Here is a 22787-nt window from a genome sequence, read left to right on the forward strand (position 1 = left end):
GAAGTGAAAAATAATCAACACTAAGCACCTTCAATCTTGTTGACATCTGATAGCCTCTTGGCTTCTCAGTGTCTCCTCCTGGCCAAATGATCTTCCTCTGTGTGTTCATCATGACCTGTAAGTTGATCAGTATCAGATGTATTTAGCATTTCAGATAGCCTTATTTCTTGTACATGACAAACTGTGGTACGTTATTGTTTAAGGCGTACTTGCGAGCCATTATAGACGCCCACTTGGACCAACCGGGTCTTCTGGTAGTTGAGGATGCTGTAGTGGGCGAACCTCCTGTCTCCGTCATCATTAAACTCCACACGGCCTGTGAGACCATCTGGATACTTGGATGACATCAGTACTCTAGCACATTGGAGGGGGTTGAGTGAGAGATTACGTCAGCCATTACCATTGCTCTCTCTCCACATTTATGACAGTGAAGAATGACACTCAGGGTGGATGCATATTGCAAGATGGAGAATAGTGCAACATGATGGGGGAAGGAAGCATGTATGCTTACAACACACAGAAAAGGATGAAATGAATAGAGATACTCAGGGACTGTGGGTGTGATATTAGACGGAAGGGCTAAAATGTACTATTCTATCCACATTCACTGGATATGAGCAATCATGTGCTCTGATTGGCTACTCTACTACTAGGCTATCATCTCATATACCGTGAGTAGAGAAAAACAAAATGGCAGAGAGAAATGAGCAGCATCTCAGAATGCACAACATGCTGAAACTTGTAAAATTTGGATTTGGCTACAACAGTAGACGATAACATCAACTTCCACTCCTGTCAGCCAAGATCAAGACTCTGAGGCTACAGCTCAGCAAAACAGGACAGTTTGGAAAGCAGATTAGAGATTAGTGAGATTTATGCCCGTTCTTATGTTTAATGTGAACGTGATTGGCTGATTGGATAATTGCATGATGAACAGGTATCCAGATGCTCCTAAATTAAATTGGACAGTGAGAGTATCTCGAATTATTCTGTCCATGTTCACCGGATATGAGCAATCGTGTGCTCTGATTGGCTACTCTACTACTAGGCGATCATCTCATATACTGTGAGTAGAGAAAAACAAAATGGCAGAGTGTGTTGCTGAACCAACCGAGGACGAAATAAAAACTCTAGTCGAAAACAAAACCCCCAAAATTGTTGTCAAGAATTTAAAAGAAACAGAAACAGCTAAAAGACTATAGCTTTTTATCCCCCCCCATATCTCCTGTTCCACTCTCCAGCCCAGTCGGTGGCAGTAATGCACCTTTAATTTGGTTTGCCAACTGCCAAAAAACCCTAAAGAAGAAGAAAAAAAAACCCAAAAATAAAAAAAAAAGCAACAAAATACGGAATAAAGGTATTTGATGGTAAGAACATATCTTTTTTATTTTTCAAGAATTATAATTATTATTATTAATGATCCATCCATCCATCCATCCATTATCTTTAGCCGCTTATCCTGTCCTACAGGGTCGCAGGCAAGTTGGAACCTATCCCAGCTGACTATGGGCGAGAGGCGGGGTACACCCTGGACAAGTCGCTAGGTCATCGCAGGGCTAACACATAGAGGCAAACAACCATTCACACTTATTATTATTATTATTATTATTACGGCATTTTTCACAAATTGCTCCTGTCGTTTTGCCGGTTTGTTTACATTCTAAGCAGAAATGATTTTGTCAGGCATTTTGTATAAAATTTTCATTTATCGAATTTGCAAAAATTAAAACTAAAAATGCTCCATTTCTCAAAATCCAATGAATGTGGATAGAATAAAACAGTTATTCCACTCAATCTCATCATACATGGCTTATAGCCAACTCGGTGCTACGCGCCTCATCGGCTATCAGCTCATGTACGACTGGATTTTGTGGAATAACTGTTAAATATCCATCAACAGCTACACAGTGAGCCACCCCTGTCTGAATGTAGCATTGATAAAAGCTGTGCATTCCCAATGTGCACATACAGTATCGTGCAAAAAGGATTTAATCCACCCTTAATTGATTCAACCCTTGTTAATATTCTTCTGCATGAATGTATCATTACAAATTTTACGTTGATACACATTTCCTTTCCATCTAGAAAGAATTGCCTTGAGATAAAATAACAACATGTTTCGCAACAGATGGTATGGCTTCCACAGGGCCGTGATTTCATCCTCATGGAAGCTGGTCTTTTTTTTTTTTTAACCTGCAGAGACAGAAGAGAAAGCCAAAGTCTGTGGAGGAACTGTGGCACATTCTCAATGATGCTCGGAACAACCTAGCAGGCGATTGCTTTCAGTGCAGTTCTGAAGGCAAGTGATGCAAACACCAAATATAGATCAAATATCATTCCGTTGATCAGTGGCGTGCACAGACATTTTGGGGGGCAAGTGCTCTGGGGGGAAAAAAGGGCACTTTTTTGCGCATGTGGAACACCTTATTATAAAAGTCTGAGATTTAACCCTCCTCTTGTGTTCGGGTCGCCACTGACCCGTTTTAGTTTTTAAAGGTGTAAAACAACCACTTAATGTTAATTTATTACATCAAGGCTTTTTGACTTTGCCAGGAATCTCTAGTTGAACAAAATAGAAAAAGAAATTTTAGTTTTCCTAAATCTGAAAATGGTCTAGCAAAAAATATAATACTTATGTGCAGTTGTTTCTGTATGCGACGGGCTACTTCACGACAAAATAATTACAGCTTGGGCTTAGAGGGCAAACAATACATTTTCACTCGATTCATGTGTTACCTGGCTGGTGGGGCAGGGGAAGAGCTGACTGACTGCCCGATGTGTTGTCTGCGCTACGACAAGGCCGTGGCTTCCAGGACGCTATGCTGCTGCAACCTCATATTGAATGCACTGCACGCTTGTTCACGTGACAGAGCAAGAGAGACAGAGGTCCGGTGTGTGTACGGAGGGGGCACACATCGGGACATTATTTTCACACACGCTTTTAATGCCGCGGCTTTTCTAAAAGATCATGTCGACATTGGCCTCAGTAAACTGTAAAAAAAAAAATTCAAAAGGGCACTTTTTTGGACAGAGGGCAGAGGGACAGGTGCTTGAGTACCACCTCGTGTCTATCTGTGCACGCCACTGCCGTTGATAGTATTTTCACCTTTCTTTGGCACAGTATTGTTGGAAATATGACGGGGAGTAGTTTGAACTCAGTAACCTCAATAATGTGAAAAAAAAACATATACACAAAAGAATATAATTTAAAGTTAACTTGGAAGAAGGTGGAGCTTCATTCGTGGTCTTTCTCCCAAACTTCTGTTGTTTTATAACTCCATTAAATAAGTTTCTTCTGCAAGCAGAAAGGAGATATATTTTCCCCTTGAAGGCACCGGAAGCTGTAAAAGTTTCTATTTATATGAGTTTCTATTACCGTACATGAAGCTGTACTGTGTGATGTTTCTCTTTACAAAAATATATTTTAAAAAAATACAATCATCCCGAGTGTAATCTAATCTATACTGGGTTGAAATCAAATCATGGTCTCAAATCCTTCTCACATCCCAACCAACAAAACAAATCACGATCAAGTCATTTAAGCTTATTATATACCTTCAAGGTGTTTGCACAAATGCTGTTTGGAACCTTTTGGATGAAACCTTATTTCTCCTTCATGTGGTATGGCACTTGCTTGCTTCAATATTTAGAGTGCGAAAGCTGTCAGCATTCTCACCGCTAGCTGTAATGTATGGTAATGTATGGGAGCAGATGGAGAATGGATTCAGCGCTGAATGACTCACCGTTTGAAAAGCGGGCCAGTCTTCCAGATGTTGGTGTTGCCCACGCAGCCTTTAGGAGGTTCGGTGATGTTTTCCTTCTCAAAGAGCTCTTGGATGGACTGGGCCACGACTGCCACAGCGTCGTAGATGTGCGCCGACTCGTTCTTGCCGTTGATCAGCTGGAGGCCAAGCAAGCCTGCCCAATTGACGATACGACACAGGGGTTGTTGTTGTTTTTTTTAATTGTAAGACGCATTTTTTCAATAGCGACATGCAGAGAGCTTGATTAGCAGACAGGATAGAATGGGGTGAAGTAGACAGTGCACACTGATATCACTGATGTGAAGAAGGAGGGACAGTAATATACGGAATGTACAGTAATGTACAGTAGCTTACCATCGTGTTCGCACGTCAATGCGGACAGCGCGTTTATTATAAATAAATAAAACTCAAAGCACAACAAATGCATGAGCATTGAAATCATTTATAGATTACCACAACTCTCTATTGCATTGTTTTGTAGTCTATGGAAAGAAAGGAAACACACTTAAAAGATGAGATTAAGCGTTAGACAGAGAGCACAATACAATGAAAAGAAGAAGGTCACAGGGTTTAAAACCTTTAAACGTAGACATGTTTAAACGTTTAAACACATCTAAGTATAATACACATACACACATTGGTTTGCTGATGTACAGTGGTGCTTGAAAGTTTGTGAATCCTTTAGAATTTTCTATATTTCTGCATAAATATGACCTAAAACACCATCAGATTTTCACACAAGTCCTAAAAGTAGATAAAGAGAACGCGGTTAAACAAATGAGACAAAAATATTATACTTGGTCATTTATTTATTGAGGAAAATGATCCAATATTACATATCTGTGAGTGGCAAAAGTATGTGAACCTTTGCTTTCAGTATCTGGTGTGACCCCCTTGTGCAGCAATTACTGCAACTAAACATTTGCGGTAACTATTGATCAGTCCTGCACACCGGCTTGGAGGAATTTTAGCCCATTCCTCCGTACAGAACAGCTTCAACTCTGGGATGTTGGTGGGTTACCTCACATGAACTGCTCATTTCAGGTCCTTCCACAACATTTCGATTGGATTAAGGTCAGGACTTTGACTTGGCCATTCCAAAACATGAACTTTATTCTTCTTTAAACATTCTTTGGTAGAACGACTTGTGTGCTTAGGGTCGTTGTCTTCCTGCATGACCCACCTTCTCTTGAGATTCAGTTCATGGACAGATGTCCTGACATTTTCCTTTAGAATTTGCTGGTATAATTCAGAATTCACTGTTCCATCAATGATGGCAAGCTGTCCTGGCTCAGATGCAGTAAAACAGGCCCAAACCATGATACTACCACCACCATGTTTCACAGATGGGATAAGGTTCTAATCCTGGAATGCAGTGTTTTCCTTTCTCCAAACATAACGCTTCTCATTTAAACCAAAAAGTTCTATTTTGGTCTCATCCGTCCACAAAACATTTTTCCAATAGCCTTCTTGCTTGTCCACGTGATCTTTAGCAAACTGCAGACGAGCAGCAATGTTATTTTTTGGAGAGCAGTGGCTTTCTCCTTGCAACCCTGCCATGCACACCATTGTTGTTCAGTGTTCTCCTGATGGTGGACTCATGAACATTAACGTTAGCCAATGTGAGAGAGGCCTTCAGTTGCTTAGAAGTTACCCTGGGGTCCTTTGTGACCTCGCCGACTATTACATGCCTTGCTCTTGGAGTGATCTTTGTTGGTCGACCACTCCTGAGGAGGGTAACAATGGTCTTGAATTTCCTCCATTTGTACACAATCTGTCTGACTGTGGATTGGTGGAGTCCAAACTCTTTAGAGATGGTTTTGTAACCTTTTCCAGCCTGATGAGCATCAACAACGCTTTTTCTGAGGTCCTCAGAAATCTCCTTTGTTCGTGCCATGATACACTTCCACAAACATGTGTTGTGAAGATCAGACTTTGATAGATCCCTGTTCTTTAAATAAAACAGGGTGCCCACTCACACCTGATTGTCATCCCATTGATTGAAAACACCTGACTCTAATTTCATCTTCAAATTAACTGCTAATCCTAGAGGTTCACATACTTTTGCCACTCACAGATATGTAATATTGGATCATTTTCCTCAGTCAATAAATGGCCAAGTATAATATTTTTGTCTCATTTGTTTAACTGGGTTCTCTTTATCTACTTTTAGGACTTGTGTGAAACTCTGACAAACTTTCAAGCACCACTATATGTGGCAAAGTACAAAGAAGTTATATAGTCTATAGTCTATGAGATAAAGTAGAGGAATGGAGTTCGAGGAGAAAGTACGTACCGTCTGGAGCTTCACTCAGTGCTTTACCAGACATCTCCCTTTCTCCCACCAGCCACACGTAACCAGAGCCGGTCATATTGAGCTGGCGAGCTGCTTTGTAAATGGCCGCTGCTTCATCCTCGCTGTGATTGGACAGAGAGTTTCACTGCTGACATTGTTCCAAACGCTATCAAGCTGATGGTTGAGCTACAAACGCCGGAAGCGCCTTCTCACATGCAGTGTGACATTTTGCACAAAAAAAATCTCCTACTGATCCAAAAAATGGATGTCAGATGGTATCAGTGAATAACACAGATGGTAAAAGTGTTGTGTAGTAGTGTGAAAGTGTCTACGCTCTGCCAAATCACTGGCATTTGCAAGTGTTGTGCTGAGAATCATTAAAACACACCAGAAAACAAATTATACCACAATAATAATAATAATAATAATAACTTTGATTAACAGTCTACTCGACTTTACATTCATATACAAATAAGAGGACTTCTTATATGCAATGCAGTTGTGGTGCAAAAGTTTGTATACCCTTCAGATAAAATAAAGAGGACAAAAATTTTAATTGACATCAATAAGACATTTAGTATGTTTGGTTTTTCTTTCGAAGGACAAATTGCAAAATAAAATGTCTTTTTTTTCTGAATGCAATATAATTATTCTCTAACAACGTCAATGTCTTCTATCATCTGAGCAGCTTTTTAATCCTCTCATTTGCACATTCTAGTTAACAGTTATTCCACGAAATCCAGCCATATATGATGAGATTGAGTGGAATAACTGTTTTATTCTATCCACATTCACTGGATTTTGAGAAACAGAGCATTTTTATTTTTATTTTTTTACAAATTCGATAAATTAAAACTTTACACAAAACATACAACAAAATAATTTCCGCTTAGAACGTAAACAAACTGGCGAAACGACAGGAGCAATTTGTGAAAAAATACGATAATAATAATAATTCTTGAAAAAAGGATACGTTCTCACTATCAAATACTTTTATTCCATATTTTGGTGCTTTTTTTTTGTATTTTGGGGGGTTTTGTTTTCCAATAGAGTTTCTGTTTCGTTCTTGGTTGGTTCAGCAAAATGCGCCACCATTTTGTTTTTCTTTACTCATGGTGTATATGAGCTGATGTCCTAATAGTAGAGTAGCCAATCATAGTGCACGATTGCTCATATCCGGTGAACGTGGACAGAATAATTCAAGATACTCTCACTGTCCAATTTAATTTAGGAGTATCTGGATACCTGTTCATCATGCAATTATCCAATCAGCCAATCACGTTCACATTAAACATAAGAACGGGCATAAATCTCACTAATCTCTAATCTGCTTTCCAAACTGTCCTGTTTTGCTGAGCTGTAGCCTCAGAGTCTTGATCTTGGCTGACAGGAGTGGAAGTTGATGTTATCGTCTACTGTTGTAGCCAAATACATGTTTTACAAGGTTCAGCGTGTTGTGCATTCTGAGATGCTGCTCATTTCTGCTCAACATGGTTGTAAAGAGTGGTTATTTAAGTTACTGTAAACTTCCTGTCAGCTTCAACCAGTCTGTCCATTCTCATCTGATGTCGCTCAGATTTCTGCCTACAGAACCGCTGTTCACTGGGTGTTTTTTTGTTTTTTGCACCAGTCTGCATCAAGTCGAGAGACTGTTTTGTGCTCAAACCAACCCTTCTGGCACGAGCAAACATTCCACTGTCACTAAGATCAAGTTTTCGTTTCCCATTCTGGTGCTTGACGTAAACATTAACCGAAGCTCTTGTTTTTCAATGTAGATGTCGAAACCCTCGACAATCTTGATGATAAAGAAATCAAACAAGCGTCTGATGAGTCTGGTGACCAAGGTTTTAAATATCTTTGAAACTGATGTGACAAAGAAAAGGATATTTATACTAGGAACGCACTAGCTTGGAAATCCATCCATCCATTATCCATAACCGCTTATCCTGTGCAAGGTCACAGGCAAGCTGGAGTCTATCCCAGCTGACTATGGGCAAGAGGCAGAGTACACCATGGACAAGTCGCCAGATCATCACAAGGCTGACACATAGAGACAAACAACCATTCATACTCACATTCACACCTACAGTCAATTTTAGAGCCACCAATTAACCTAACCTGCATGTCTCTGGACTGTAGGGGAAACCAGAGCACCAGGAGGAAACCCACACAGACATGGGGAAGAACATGCAAACTCAACACTGAAAGGCACCCGTTGGCCACCGGGCTCGAACCCAGAACCTTCTTGTTGTGAGGCGACAGTGCTAACTAACCACTACATGAAATGAAGAAAGTGTGGACGAGCGACCTTTCGAATTCAATCAAGCTACAACTATTTCATGCAACAACAGAAGCCATCCTATTCTATGGTTGTGTCAGCTGGCCACGAGGACAACAAGAGGAAAAATCACTCAATGGCACATATACAGTACATGCATGCTAAGAATGGTGTCCAACATCAACTGGATAGACAGCGTTAATAACACAACACTTTACGGCAGCTTGAGCAGAATTTTGGAAGTTGTCAGGGAACGACGTCTTAAACTTACTGGTCATACATTCCACAACACGTCATCTCCTGCACACCTGACGTTTACCTGGCTACCAAGTCATGGCTACACTGAGAGAAGACGACCACCATCAACTTTCATAGACACTCTTCTCTGCGACACTAACATCAACAACGTCAGTGAATTAGAAACCTGCATGAAAGACAGAATGGTTTGGCATCGGTTGTCTCGCTGTCAAAACAAATGACATCGACCGGAAGCAAGGAAGCAAAGCTCTTGACATGTATCTACATGACTGCCATGCTGCTACACGATTGGCTCATTAGATAATAACCTCCAAGCATAACTTCGTCGTCACTTGTTTATCGCAATGCATTATGGGGGATACCCAGGGTCGGTAGTTGGGCGATATAGCAGATGTTAGATTAATTTTACGTGAGAGCAATATGAGAGGAGTGATTTTGCCGTGCTCTGTCATGGAAGACAATGAAATTGGTGATTTAAAGAGGTGGTTAACATGTCGAGGGTTTACAGGAGGAAAATCTGAATCCAAATCAAGCTTGGTGAGAAGGTAAGACATAAGTGATGAATTCGTACAACCTAAAGATTGACCGAGTCTACCACACTGTACAACAACATCAAATCTCAGAATGTCTTATCAAAACATTTACATATAAATGAGTGATTAGGTAAATAAAACTTGATATCAGGAAACATTACAAAAAAAATCTTTGGAAGCCCGCTGATCTGCTGTGTCATGTTTAGTATAAATGCATTTACTTCAATAAACACCGCTAATGAGGTGCACTGAACATTATACATTATACCCAAAAGAGAACCCTTCATGGTTTGGGAGTTTTATCAGTCCGACAGGCTCGTTCGGCTGCCGAGCGCTTCGGTACGTTGAGAGGCAAAGGCCGAAGAATGCTTCTGTGTTTTACAGGCTTTGGAATATCGCTAGTTTCAGACGATAAACAGTGTCAATTGTTATATAATATAATTATAATCTATATAACAAGTGGCAAAGTTTGTTTGTTTGTTTGTCTTGAGCTAATGTTGCCATTTCTCGACGGATTTTCACCAAATTTGGCAAGTAGGTCCGGGGATGACCCGGAATTTTGCAGATATAAACAAAATTCATGTACGGGCCCCAGTGAGGTCCCTGGGGGGCACAACATCCAATGCCTTTCACATTACATTTATCAACACAAACTCTTGACAGAGCTTCACTAAATTTGGCACACAGGTACAGGAGATAGCCACAATTTGTCAGAACTCAGAAATTCTGTTTTTGGGCCCCAGGGGGTCCCCAGTGGGCCCCTCGGTGGTGGATGTTTGGATTTTTGTTTGTCTTGGGTTAACATCACCATTTCTTGATGGAGCTTCACCAAATTTGACATGGAAGTCTGGGGGCAACCCAGAATTTTGCAAAACCCAGGCAACGCCGGGTAACCTGCTAGTCTTCTATAACCGAAGGCCATTCCACAGACCATGGAAATATTGCTGGGCCACAGTTTAAGTACGTCTTTTTCCCACCAGAGAAATGTAAGCTACAAACACTTGTCCGTTTCAGTTCAGTTTGAAGATTTTCGTTGCGGATTAAACTTATCCATTTCTTCTCGACTGGCAGCTGATAAAAGCTCAAATTAGGTGTTCTGTTTGTTGTGAAGACACAGCTAGGCATACAGCAATTCAAGTCAGGCATGGTTACAACCAGTTAGACAGAGCAATGCAGTGTTTAACAAAGGTAAAAGTAAACAATATGCTGGAGCAGAGCTGACACCAGGTATCACCCATAACGCATTGCAGTAAACAAGCAATGCGTAGTCAGGGGTTAGGGGTTAGTGTTTCTAATAAAGTGGGAGGTAAGTGGAGCTGATATAACACTATCAGATGTCATACATTGCCTTTTTCACATCAGATCTGGATTTTTAACATCTTGGACTCCCATTTTTAAAAAAAAAAGATAAATCCTTTTGTCCAATAAACCTTTGCTCTCAGCTGGATGGTTGTTTCTACACTAGGGTGCATCAGTTGCCCCCTAAAAATAAAAAGTTCCTCCGATCATGATGCATTTTTGTTTTTATGTTCCTTTTGGTAAGAAAACACACTGGGTGAAATATTTTGACAAAATTCTAAAGTTTAATGGTGGCACCAGGAGCTCAAAGTTATGGAAAAAGCTGCTATTTTATGACTTTTATGACAAAATTTCGATCACTTTTCATGAAACATTATGGCAGCTTATAAAGTATACCAAATATCTTAGATACACATTTTTAGTACATATTCTAAATATATTATCAAGCACAGTTTGAGTTTTAGCTGTTCATTGAATCATTGTTCAACTACTTTTAAACAATACAAATGTATTATGAATCACATTAATGCTTCTCAATCCCTTCAAAGGTTCTTAACATGATCTCTGGGTCACAAGAAATCAATAAATGGAGTCCAACATTGTGATTCAAACCTTACGCGAAAACATAAAATAAGCGTTTTTTGGCAAAAAAAAAAAAAAAATGAACCTCATGGTGCCACCATTAGACTTTTGAATATGGTCAAAAAATTTTACAGGATGTCTTTATTGGTAAAAAGGAACACCCAAACAAAAATGCATCAGATTTTATGAAAGTGAGGGCAACTGATGCACCCTATTCTACACTCTCTAACAACATTGACAGTGTCGATAATGCGTCAGGAGGATCGTATGATCTCACCTGGCAGATAGAATGATGACTCTGGCCTCCAGCTCTCTGGCCTCCTGGAGCAGTGCAGTCAGGTTTGTGTCTTGGCTGAACAAGAGCACTTTCTCTGCCTGGGATTGGGACACAACATCAGTCAAGACGTTGCCTCATCATCACCAATCTGAACCATGCTCTGTTCAGCGTTCTCACATCTTTCTTTTTTCTTTCTCTCACATTTTTTCTCTTTTTTTTTGAAGGGAATAAAAAAAAATGGATTAAAAAAAGGTTTCCGTGACAATCTGATTAAACTGAAAAAAAAAGTAAGCTTGGAGGAGGAAAAAATAGTTTTGCATTGTTTTCGCATGCAAACTGAAGGGAAACAAGACTCCAAAGAACAGCGTGCATGTTAGAGGAACAGGGAGAAGAAGATTGATGCAACCGGAAAACAAAAACTGGGTGGAGGAAAGGGGGCAGGGTGGTCATGGTGGCTTCTTTCCCAAAAGTAAAAAGTAAAACCAACAAAATAACAACCAAAAGGCAGTAATGCTGCAGAAAGGTGGGAGTAACATCTGGATTGTGCCTGTCCCACACGACCAGATCTCCACGCACTGTGTCAAAAGAATAGACTTGCAAATCTTGCTGGCTTCAGTACATGCAATTCCTTTACACAAAAATAAAAAAGTGGGAGGTAAAGGGAGCGATTCTGTTGTTGAAATTATACGTTTTCAAATAAAAATTAAATCATAAGAAAGAAAGAAAAAAATAACCCATTCTCGAGAGAAATCATAAAAAAAATAGACGTGCTAACAGGTAAAGAATTTCTGGAATCTGGTTGTTGATTTTTTTTCTTTCTTTTTTTTTTGGACTGGTTTCTAGTTGCTACGTTCAGATAACTGTTGGGCGGCGTGCATTGACCATGCAAATATACCTTGGGTCCTCGCTTGTTGTCATAGGACAGTTGGTCGAGGTTTTCATAGTTCCTGTTTTTACTCTGATGAATAATGTGCACAGAGAAAATATGCAGACACAGAAGAATATTATAAACAGGTATAAATGGTGTGCAGTAAAGCATTCCAACAAATCTCCACTTTTCTGCTTCAAACTGGGAAACTCTAATCCTGGGGCTTGCAAAAAATATCAAATGTACAAGAACTACAGTGAGCACATTATATCATAATAATCCTTTATAAATGGGGTTGAAAATCTCTTTCCCACGCATGGACATTTTTAAAAAATCGATTTAGCTAACAGAATAGTTATCGAGCCTAGTTTCATGTGTAGCTACTTATTAAAAACACGTTTAATATCTCAGCGCTGTCGAATACTTGAATACGATTGATTGTTGATTCATTTCCTAGAACAGCGGGCCTGACAATAGTTCTTATGTTCACATGCTCATGCTAACATGCTACTCTCGCTATAGTAGCATCTATAGACAGGGGTTTGTATAATGGACGCTACACATGAACAGATAAAAATAACGTGTAATCATTGAGATGTTTATTTCGCATTTCTGGGCGGAGTCTCCAGTGCACACACTTTGTAACAGTCAGAAATAAAGCCGCGAAGTCATCAGAACAGAGGAATTTGCGCTTTGTGGTTTGTCAGTAATATGACAATCTGCGCTTTTTGTATTCAGAGAAAACAATAAGAGGCTAGGGAGGGAATGAGCGTTTATAGCTGCTATAAGCAAAAACAGGAATTAGTTTCGTAGACGTCCTGTAATGGATAAAAAGTGTGTTGTTCCCCCAATAAATAAAAATATATAATTATTAGCTAATTGCTGTGGAGTAAGAGGAATAAAACACTTCAAGACATACAACCCCGATTCCAAAAACGTTGGGACAAAGTACAAATTGTAAATAAAAACAGAATGCAATGATGTGGAAGTTTCAAAATTCCATATTTTATTCAGAATAGAACATAGATGACATATCAAATGTTTAAACTGAGAAAATGTATCATTTAAAGAGAAAAATTAGGTGATTTTAAAGTTCATGACAACAACACATCTCAAAAAAGTTGGGACGAGGCCATGTTTACCACTGTGAGACATCCCCTTTTCTCTTTACAACAGTCTGTAAACGTCTGGGGACTGAGGAGACAAGTTGCTCAAGTTTAGGGATAGGAATGTTAACCCATTCTTGTCTAATGTAGGATTCTAGTTGCTCAACTGTCTTAGGTCTTTTTTGTCGTATCTTCCGTTTTATGATGCGCCAAATGTTTTCTATGGGTGAAAGATCTGGACTGCAGGCTGGCCAGTTCAGTACCCGGACCCTTCTTCTACACAGCCATGATGCTGTAATTGATGCAGTATGTGGTTTGGCATCGTCATGTTGGAAAATGCAAGGTCTTCCCTGAAAGAGACGTCGTCTGGATGGGAGCATATGTTGCTCTAGAACCTGGATATACCTTTCAGCATTGATGGTGTCTTTCCAGATGTGTAAGCTGCCCATGCCACACGCACTAATGCAACCCCATACCATCAGATATGCAGGCTTCTGAACTGAGCGCTGATAACAACTTGGGTCGTCCTTCTCCTCTTTAGTCCGAATGACACGGCGTCCCTGATTTCCATAAAGAACTTCAAATTTTGATTCGTCTGACCACAGAACAGTTTTCCACTTTGCCACAGTCCATTTTAAATGAGCCTCGGCCCAGAGAAGACGTCTGCGCTTCTGGATCATGTTTAGATACGGCTTCTTCTTTGAACTATAGAGTTTTAGCTGGCAACGGTGGATGGCACGGTGAATTGTGTTCACAGATAATGTTCTCTGGAAATATTCCTGAGCCCATTTTGTGATTTCCAATACAGAAGCATGCCTGTATGTGATGCAGTGCCGTCTAAGGGCCCAAAGATCACGGGCACCCAGTATGGTTTTCCGGCCTTGACCCTTGCGCACAGAGATTCTTCCAGATTCTCTGAATCTTTTGATGATATTATGCACTGTAGATGATGATATGGTCAAACTCTTTGCAATTTTACACTGTCAAACTCCTTTCTGATATTAGAAGAAGAAGAAGAAGAAGAAGAAGAAGAAGAAACCTTTATTTGTCACATGCACACTTCAAGCACAGTGAAATTCATCCTCTGCATTTAACCCGTCTGAAGCAGTGAACACACGCACACACTCAGAGCAGTGGGCAGCCACACCAGAGCGCCTGGAGAGCAGTCAGGGGTTCAGTACCTTGCTCAAGGGCACCTCAGCCCCAGGCCGCCCCACGTCAACCTAACTGCATGTCTTTGGATTGTGGCGGAAACCGGAGCACCCAGAGGAAACCCACGCAGACACGGGGAGAACATGCAAACTCCACACAGAAAGGCCCTCGCCGGCCGCTGGGTTCGAACCCGGAACCTTCTTGCTGTGAGGTGACCGTGCTAACCACTACACCACCGTGCCGCCCACTATATTGCCCATATTGCTCCACTATTTGTCGGCACAGAATTAGGGGGGTTGGTGATCCTCTTCCCATCTTTACTTCTGAGAGCCGCTGCCACTCCAAGATGCTCTTTTTATACCCAGTCATGTTAATGACCTATTGCCAATTGACCTAATGAGTTGCAATTTGGTCCTCCAGCTGTTCCTTTTTTGTACCTTTAACTTTTCCAGCCTCTTATTGCCCCTGTCCCAACTTTTTTGAGATGTGTCGCTGTCATGAAATTTCAAATGAGCCAATATTTGGCACGAAATTTCAAAATGTCTCACTTTCGACATTTGATATGTTGTCTATGTTCTACTGTGAATACAATATCAGTTGTTGAGATTTGTAAATTATTGCATTCCGTTTTTATTTACAATTTGTACTTTGTCCCAACTTTTTTGGAATCGGGGTTGTACTATTATTAGAAATTATATCCCCATCAAAAAATTCCCGTGCAGGGATTGGCCAAAGATGGGTCACGTGACATAAAATAGTTCCACCACTGATGAAGCAGACCGTGAGTTGGCTTTGCAGTTAGTGTGTCTGCCTCTCGACCGGGAGTTCTACTCGCGGTCGGGTCATACCAAAGACCATCATAAAATGGTACCTACTACCATCTGGCAAGGCACGCTGCAATATAGATGCGAGTGCGGAAGTCAAACTCTCGCGGTTACCAGAGGACTAGCCCCTCACTGTAACCCTAGCTGTATAGGTGAGAGGCTGAGGGCTGCCGAAAAGGAGATCGGTGCTGCACCCATATGCCTTAAAGAGTTGGTTAGTACTGGGACAGGAGACTGCCTGGGAAGACCAGATTCTGGTGTGAGAGGGAGTTTGTTTGATGAAGCAAAAAAAAAAATGGATATGCAGGGTTCTCCAGGAAATCTGAAGTAGCCAACTAAAAAAAAGTAGTTGGCAGCTAACCTTAATGTGCTAATGCTGGGGGTCTGGGAACATGGCTCCCCCAAAACATTTTGAAATGTACATGCCTTCTGGTGGCTTCTGGTGCATTCTCAGCTCATAAATTACTCACCATTGCCCTGTAAAATACTTGCAAAATATGTATGAAATTTCCCTCCAGATGTCTGCGTGCTTGGCTTTCTCAGTTACCCTCTGTAGTATGCTGCCTGGCTCTGTAACATAACTACATGGTGTAACATATCTACATATGCTACAGCGGGGTCATGTGGTCCAGCTGAACCAATCAAAGCACGAGAATTGATCAACAAATGTGGCGTCGCTTCAGGTCATGTTAAGCCCGAATCAAAGACAATTTTGTGGTGAAATAATTGGATTTTCAGCAAATTATGGGCAGCACAGACAATATAAATCGCTTGAACATTGAAAGGCAAGTTTTTATTTTTTTCTGGGATCGAGTAGCCGGTGCAGACCATCTATGTAGGCGGAGAAAACCGCCAGTTGCTGGTGCTTATAGACATCTCTGGATATGGTGTGAGTCAGTCATGGTATATCCTGGATATATCATGAACTGATGTCACAATTTCAAGCTATACAGCTGACTTGAGTCACAGCTGTGGCTCCGTGAGCATTTCTGTGTGTGTAGATCTGCGTATCATGATCATGCCTAGCGAAGCAGGCGATAGCATGGTACACTGCACATGCGCAGATCGAAGGTCGCTCTGATGTAAACAACAAACATGGCTGCCTCCAGTGAGTTTTTGCCGAGATTCAATATTAACACTTTTAGTTTGGAATTTTTTGATGACGGATATAAATCAAATATACCATGCACTGAGAGGCGTGGGCCCCTCAGAAACTTGTACAATATCAGTCACCTCAGAGAACCCATCATTTCAACCGGAGCCTCTCAGTGCATGGTATAACTCCGGTTAGCATCCAGCTACAGCACAGCACCCTCTCACTGATTATTTTCCAAAAAAGATCCTTCCCCAAAAGGGTTTATTCCTTACACAGTTGTGTGTCAGACTCTATTTTCACTATGATGTCTATTTAAAAGACGATTTAAATACAGTAATGAGTCTTAAATAGTAACCTGACATGAGCCAACCAAGACAAACCCTACAACAAAACACAGAAAAGCTTTCCCAAAGCTCAAGCTCATCACTGCAACATCTATAAGATCTGTGCAAGAAGAGAGAAGACGAACGAGTTTCTATATTTCTCAGCTGCAGGCGCACTTTATCAACTCCACACTTCACGGCTCTGGATGCACATCTCTCTGCTGTATCAGTCCTCCATATTTCATGCATTTAAATGGGAAATACTGAAGTGCGTTTAGAGCTGCAGCTGTGCCTGACTGTCTAGTGCATTAAATATGCGCATTGGGTCTAAGAGAGGACAGGTAGGAGGACAAATGTGTGCTGACAGCTTTAATTCCAAGCTAGAAATTATTCCCGGGTAATAATCCGTGTTTATTTGCGTAATATTACTTGGAATGATTTCGTTTAAAAGTGGTGCAGTTTGGCGGTTTAGCATATGGCCATTTTGTTATTTGAAGCTGGGGGTTTTTGGGGTCGTTTTTATTCCAAGCACTCACTTAACTTGAGGTTGAAATGTGCCAGATACTGTTTAGCTTAATAATCTTAGTTTTATTTTTAAAAAATATATGACAGTCTCATAATGAGAAATATAACCCTAATTCCATAAATTTGGGACACCGTGTAAAACGTAAATAAGAACAGAATATGATGATTTTATAAATCATGGAAACCCTATATTTCATTGAAAATAGTACAAAGACAATATAACAAATGTTGAAACTCTCTCTCTCTCATTCTCTCATTATCTCTAGCCGCTTTATCCTGTTCTACAGGGTCGCAGGCAAGCTGGAGCCTATCCCAGCTGACTATGGGCGAAAGGCGGGGTACACCCTGGACAAGTCACCAGGTCATCACAGGGCTGACACATATGCCGCTTTTCCACTACCAACGCGGCTGAGTTGGGCTGAGCCGTGCCGTGCTGAGTCGAGCTGAGCGGGGCTGTTGGAGTTGCATTTCGACTACAACCGCGCTGAACCATGCTGGCTGGAAGTGGGTGGACACATTGGGTGGAGTTAGCAAAAGTGGGTGGACGTCACGTGATGTCGTTAGGCGGCGCAAACAGTGACATCAATGATCTTTTAAGCGGTAGTCTCACGACCCGGATAGTAAACAATAAACATGGAGTCGTTAGTGTTGCTGGTCTTGGTGCTGTGGCTTGTTGTCACCGACAACGCCAACAGATACTGGCAAGAGCGTATAGATGAGGCGAGGCGCATAAGGCTTCAGAAATTCTCGTAATTCGTAATTCTTCTTCTTCCGGGTTTACGGTGTTTACAGATCCCAGCGTGCTCGCGGGGCGTGTGTGGGCGTGTGAGGACACTCCTCCTCACCAATCAGTGCACAGGGGAGTGTCTCCTCACGCCCCTAGCCCCACTCGGCTCGGTTTGGCTCGCTTCAGCCCCACTCCAAAACCGTGCGAGTTTTGGGGGCTAAGCAGGGCTGAAGCGAGCTGAGTCATGCTGCTCTAAGGTAGTCGAAACGCGAGCCGTGTCGGGCTGAAGTGAGCTGAAGCGAGCTGAAGTGAGCTGAAAAAGGGTAGTGGAAAAGGGCCATTAGACACAGACAACCATTCACACTCACATTCACACCTACGGTCAATTTAGAGTCACCACTTAACCTAACCTGCATGTCTTTGGACTGGGGGAAACCGGAGCACCCGGAGGAAACCCACGCGGACACGGGGAGAGCATGCAAACTCCGCACAGAAAGGCCCTCGCCGGCCACGGGGCTCGAACCCGGACCTTCTTGCTGTGAGGCGACAGTGCTAACCACTACACCACCGTGCCACCCCAAATGTTGAAACTGAGAAATCTTATTGGTTTTTTTTTCCTTAAATATATGCTCATATTGAATTTGATGTCAGCAACACGTTTCAGAAAAGTTGGGACGGGGCAGTTTACCACTGTGTTGCATCAACTCTACTTTTAGCAACACTGTTTTGAAAGAGAAATGTTGTCTCATTCTTGCCTGATATACAATTTCAGTTGTTCAACAGTTTGGATCTCCTTTGTCATATTTTGCGCTTCATAATGCACCAAATGTTTTAAATGGGAGACAGGTCTGAACTGCAGGCAGGCCAGTTTAGCACCTTTAGGGTTCTTTTGTGACAGAACCCTGAAGTTTTAATATGTGCAGAAAGCGGTTTGGCATTGTCTTGCTGAAAGAAGGAAGGCCTTCCATGAAAAAGATTTTGTCTGGATGGCAGCATATTGCTCTGAAATGTGTATATATCATTCAGCATTAATGAGGCCTTCACAGATGTGCAAGCTACCCATGTCATGTGCACTAATGCACCCTCGTACCATCACTGATGTTGGCTTTTGAACTGTGCACTGATAGCAAGCTGGATGGTCCCTCTCCTCTTTAGCCTGGACAACATGGTGTCCATGATTTCTAAAAAGAATTTCGACTTTTGATTCATCAGATCTCGGGACAATTTTCCATTTCACCTCAGTCTATCCTAAAAGAGCTCGGGCCCAGAGAAGGTGGCGGTGTTTCTGGATATTGTTTATATCTGGTTTTAACTTGCATTTGTGGATGCAGTAATGAACTGTTTTCACAGATGATGGTTTTCTGAAGAGTTCCTGAGCCCATACAGTGATTTCCACTACAGACATATGTCTGCTTTTAATGCAGTGTCTCCTGAGGGCCTGAAGATCACAGGCATCCAATGTCAGTTTTCAGCCTTGTCTCTTGCACACAAAGATTTCTCCAGATTCTCTGAATCTTTTAATGATATTATGTACCATAGATGATGTTATCCCCAAATTCTTTGCAGTTTTACAACCCAGATTCCAAAAAAGTTGGGACAAAGTACAAATTGTAAATAAAAACGGAATGCAATAATTTACAAATCTCAACAACTGATATTGTATTCACAATAGAACATAGACAACATATCAAATGTCGAAAGTGAGACATTTTGAAATTTCATGCCAAATATTGGCTCATTTGAAATTTCATGACAGCGACACATCTCAAAAAAGTTGGGACAGGGGCAATAAGAGGCTGGAAAAGTTAAAGGTACAAAAAAGGAACAGCTGGAGGACCAAATTGCAACTCATTAGGTCAATTGGCAATAGGTCATTAACATGACTGGGTATAAAAAGAGCATCTTGGAGTGGCAGCGGCTCTCAGAAGTAAAGATGGGAAGAGGATCACCAATCCCCCTAATTCTGTGCCAACAAATAGTGGAGCAATATCAGAAAGGAGTTCAACAGTGTAAAATCGCAAAGAGTTTGAACATATCATCATCTACAGTGCATAATATCATCAAAAGATTCAGAGAATCTGGAAGAATCTCTGTGCATAAGGGTCAAGGCCGGAAAACCATACTGGGTGCCCGTGATCTTCGGGCCCTTAGACGGCACTGCATCACATACAGGCATGCTTCTGTATTGGAAATCACAAAATGGGCTCAGGAATATTTCCAGAGAACATTATCTGTGAACACAATTCACCGTGCCATCCACCGTTGCCAGCTAAAACTCTATAGTTCAAAGAAGAAGCCGTATCTAAACATGATCCAGAAGCACAGACGTCTTCTCTGGGCCAAGGCTCATTTAAAATGGACTGTGGCAAAGTGGAAAACTGTTCTGTGGTCAGACGAATCAAAATTTGAAGTTCTTTATGGAAATCAGGGACGCCGTGTCATTCGAATTAAAGAGGAGAAGGACGACCCAAGTTGTTATCAGCGCTCAGTTCAGAAGCCTGCATCTCTGATGGTATGGGATTGCGTTAGTGCGTGTGGCATGGGCAGCTTACACATCTGGAAAGACACCATCAGTGCTGAAAGGTATATCCAGGTTCTAGAGCAACATATGCTCCCATCCAGACGACGTCTCTTTCAGGGATGACCTTGCATTTTCCAACATGACAATGTCAAACCACATACTGCATCAATTACAGCATCATGGCTGCGTAGAAGAAGGGTCCGGGTACTGAACTGGCCAGCCTGCAGTCCAGATCTTTCACCCATAGAAAACATTTGGCGCATCATAAAACGGAAGATACGACAAAAAAGACCTAAGACAGCTGAGCAACTAGAATCCTACATTAGCCAAGAATGGGTTAACATTCCTATCCCTAAACTTGAGCAACTTGTCTCCTCAGTCCCCAGACGTTTACAGACTGTTGTAAAGAGAAAAGGGGATGTCTCACAGTGGTAAACATGGCCTTGTCCCAACTTTTTTGAGATGTGTTGTTGTCATGAAATTTAAAATCACCTAATTTTTCTCTTTAAATGATACATTTTCTCAGTTTAAACATTTGATATGTCATCTATGTTCTATTCTGAATAAAATATGGAATTTTGAAACTTCCACATCATTGCATTCCGTTTTTATTTACAATTTATACTTCGTCCTAACTTTTTTGGAATCGGGGTTGTACATTGAGGAATGTTGTTCTTAAAATGTTGCACTGTTTGTTCTTTCACAGAGCGGTGAACCCCTCCCCATCTTTACTTCTGAGAGACTCCGCCTCCTCTCCGGGATGCTCTTTTTATACCCAATCATGTTACTGACCTGTTGGTAGGGTTTTTTTTTTTTTTTTAGCATTATGCAAGTTTTTCAGTTTTTTGTTGCCCCTGTCTCAACTTTTCTGAAACGTGTTGCTGACATCAAATTCAAAACGAGCATATATATATAAAAAAAACCGATAAATTTTGTTTTGTTTTGTTTTTTTAACGTTTTACACATTGTCCCAAATTTATGGAATTGGGGTTGTATTACATTTACCTATGTTCAAGATACCATTTTGTGCAAAATGTTATTTTTTTATATGAGTTGCATAAAAAGCTGCATGCTCAATCACACACACACACACACACACACACACACACACACACACACCCCGGAAAAAAGAAAGAACCCAGCTTTATTTATTTATTTTTTTTAAAGCATATTATTCAGTAATGAGAGTAAAATGAATTTTTAAAAACTGAAAATGAGGAATGTACGTAGGTCTAGATTTGAACACTAAATTACTCATAATATTTAATAATAAATCAATATGAATACAGGAAAAAAGCATAGTGTCTAAGATCAGACTGAACTCTTTTATGAGCTTCGGCTCCCTGATGAGGATTTGGGAACTGAATTAGAGGCAAAATGTAAAAGGAGAACGGCTTGAGGCTGCCATTACTACAAATGACATTATAATGACATTGAAGTTATTCTAAATATACACACGGGGTGAAAACACAGACACACCAACCCCGTTCCTGAAGGAAGCAGGTCGTAGATTTAAATGGCTATGACTCCAGTCCACTGTGTTATTGTGATGCGCTCCGACAGGCAAATAAACAAGAACAGTCCTTCTCAGTTAAAGGCTGAAAGGCAACTGACATGCAGCCATTAGTTTTCTCAGAGAGAAAGGCTCGAAAGGAAAACATATCCCACACACTACACCTACGCATCTCAGGTCTTGGCGCACACTGTAATTAAACCCTCCTGCTACTGATTTTTTGCACAGCCCCAGGTTAAGTCCCTCATTTTGCTCCTTGTTGTGGATCGAGAGACACGTAGGAGAATCTGACTATGGCAAAAAGCAATGTGAGATGAGTAGAAAAAGTACAAAATTTTGCAGATAAACCACTTAAGACGCTGTTGATGCCTCTGGCATAAATAATGTTAGCCAACGGAAAGAAATGCGTTTCCACAAACAGAAAAAGGAAACAGTTAACATACATAGACGACCTTTGAGGTGCCGGTTACAGGAACACACGCAGACACAAAACAATCTGTGCGCACGCTGTAGACGAAGCGCCCGAGCGGCCAAAGGTCTCTCACCTTCGTCTCCCTCTCCTCCAGCAGCGTCTCCAGCCTCTTCTGTGCCGCTCGGCCCTCGTGGTCATCACTCACGATCAGGATAATGTGATTCCAGCGGAACTCACGCATCATGTCAAACCACACCTGGGCCTGGTGGGAGTATGGAGGCACCGTGCGCAGGAAGGACAGGTGGATGCTCTGAGGAAAGAGAGAAGGAGGGAGATGAATCAGTTACTCTCCTGTGCTTCGTTTTTAAGCACCTCTCATTTCTCATTCAAGAAAACACAAGAAGGTTTCAAGTGCTACACGTTCAGAGTAATC

At 41.3% G+C, this 22787-nt stretch overlaps 1 protein-coding gene across 2 annotated transcripts in view; it reads right to left on the reverse strand.

The window, feature by feature from the left end:
- The window catches only part of grin1b (glutamate receptor, ionotropic, N-methyl D-aspartate 1b), a 72446-nt gene that overhangs the window by 42656 nt on the left and 7003 nt on the right, over window positions 1-22787 (reverse strand). For both annotated transcript variants that reach the window (XM_060906725.1, XM_060906726.1), the window contains exons 3-9: window positions 22488-22664; window positions 12183-12245; window positions 11288-11385; window positions 6061-6182; window positions 3744-3918; window positions 210-354; window positions 29-115 (exon numbers count right to left, since the gene is read on the reverse strand). In XM_060906725.1, the coding sequence (XP_060762708.1) occupies window positions 29-115; window positions 210-354; window positions 3744-3918; window positions 6061-6182; window positions 11288-11385; window positions 12183-12245; window positions 22488-22664 (867 nt within the window). The remainder of the gene's footprint in view (window positions 1-28; window positions 116-209; window positions 355-3743; window positions 3919-6060; window positions 6183-11287; window positions 11386-12182; window positions 12246-22487; window positions 22665-22787) is intronic.

Source organism: Neoarius graeffei, chromosome 24 (assembly GCF_027579695.1).
Source record: "Neoarius graeffei isolate fNeoGra1 chromosome 24, fNeoGra1.pri, whole genome shotgun sequence".
In the NCBI taxonomy this organism is placed as follows: domain Eukaryota; kingdom Metazoa; phylum Chordata; class Actinopteri; order Siluriformes; family Ariidae; genus Neoarius; species Neoarius graeffei.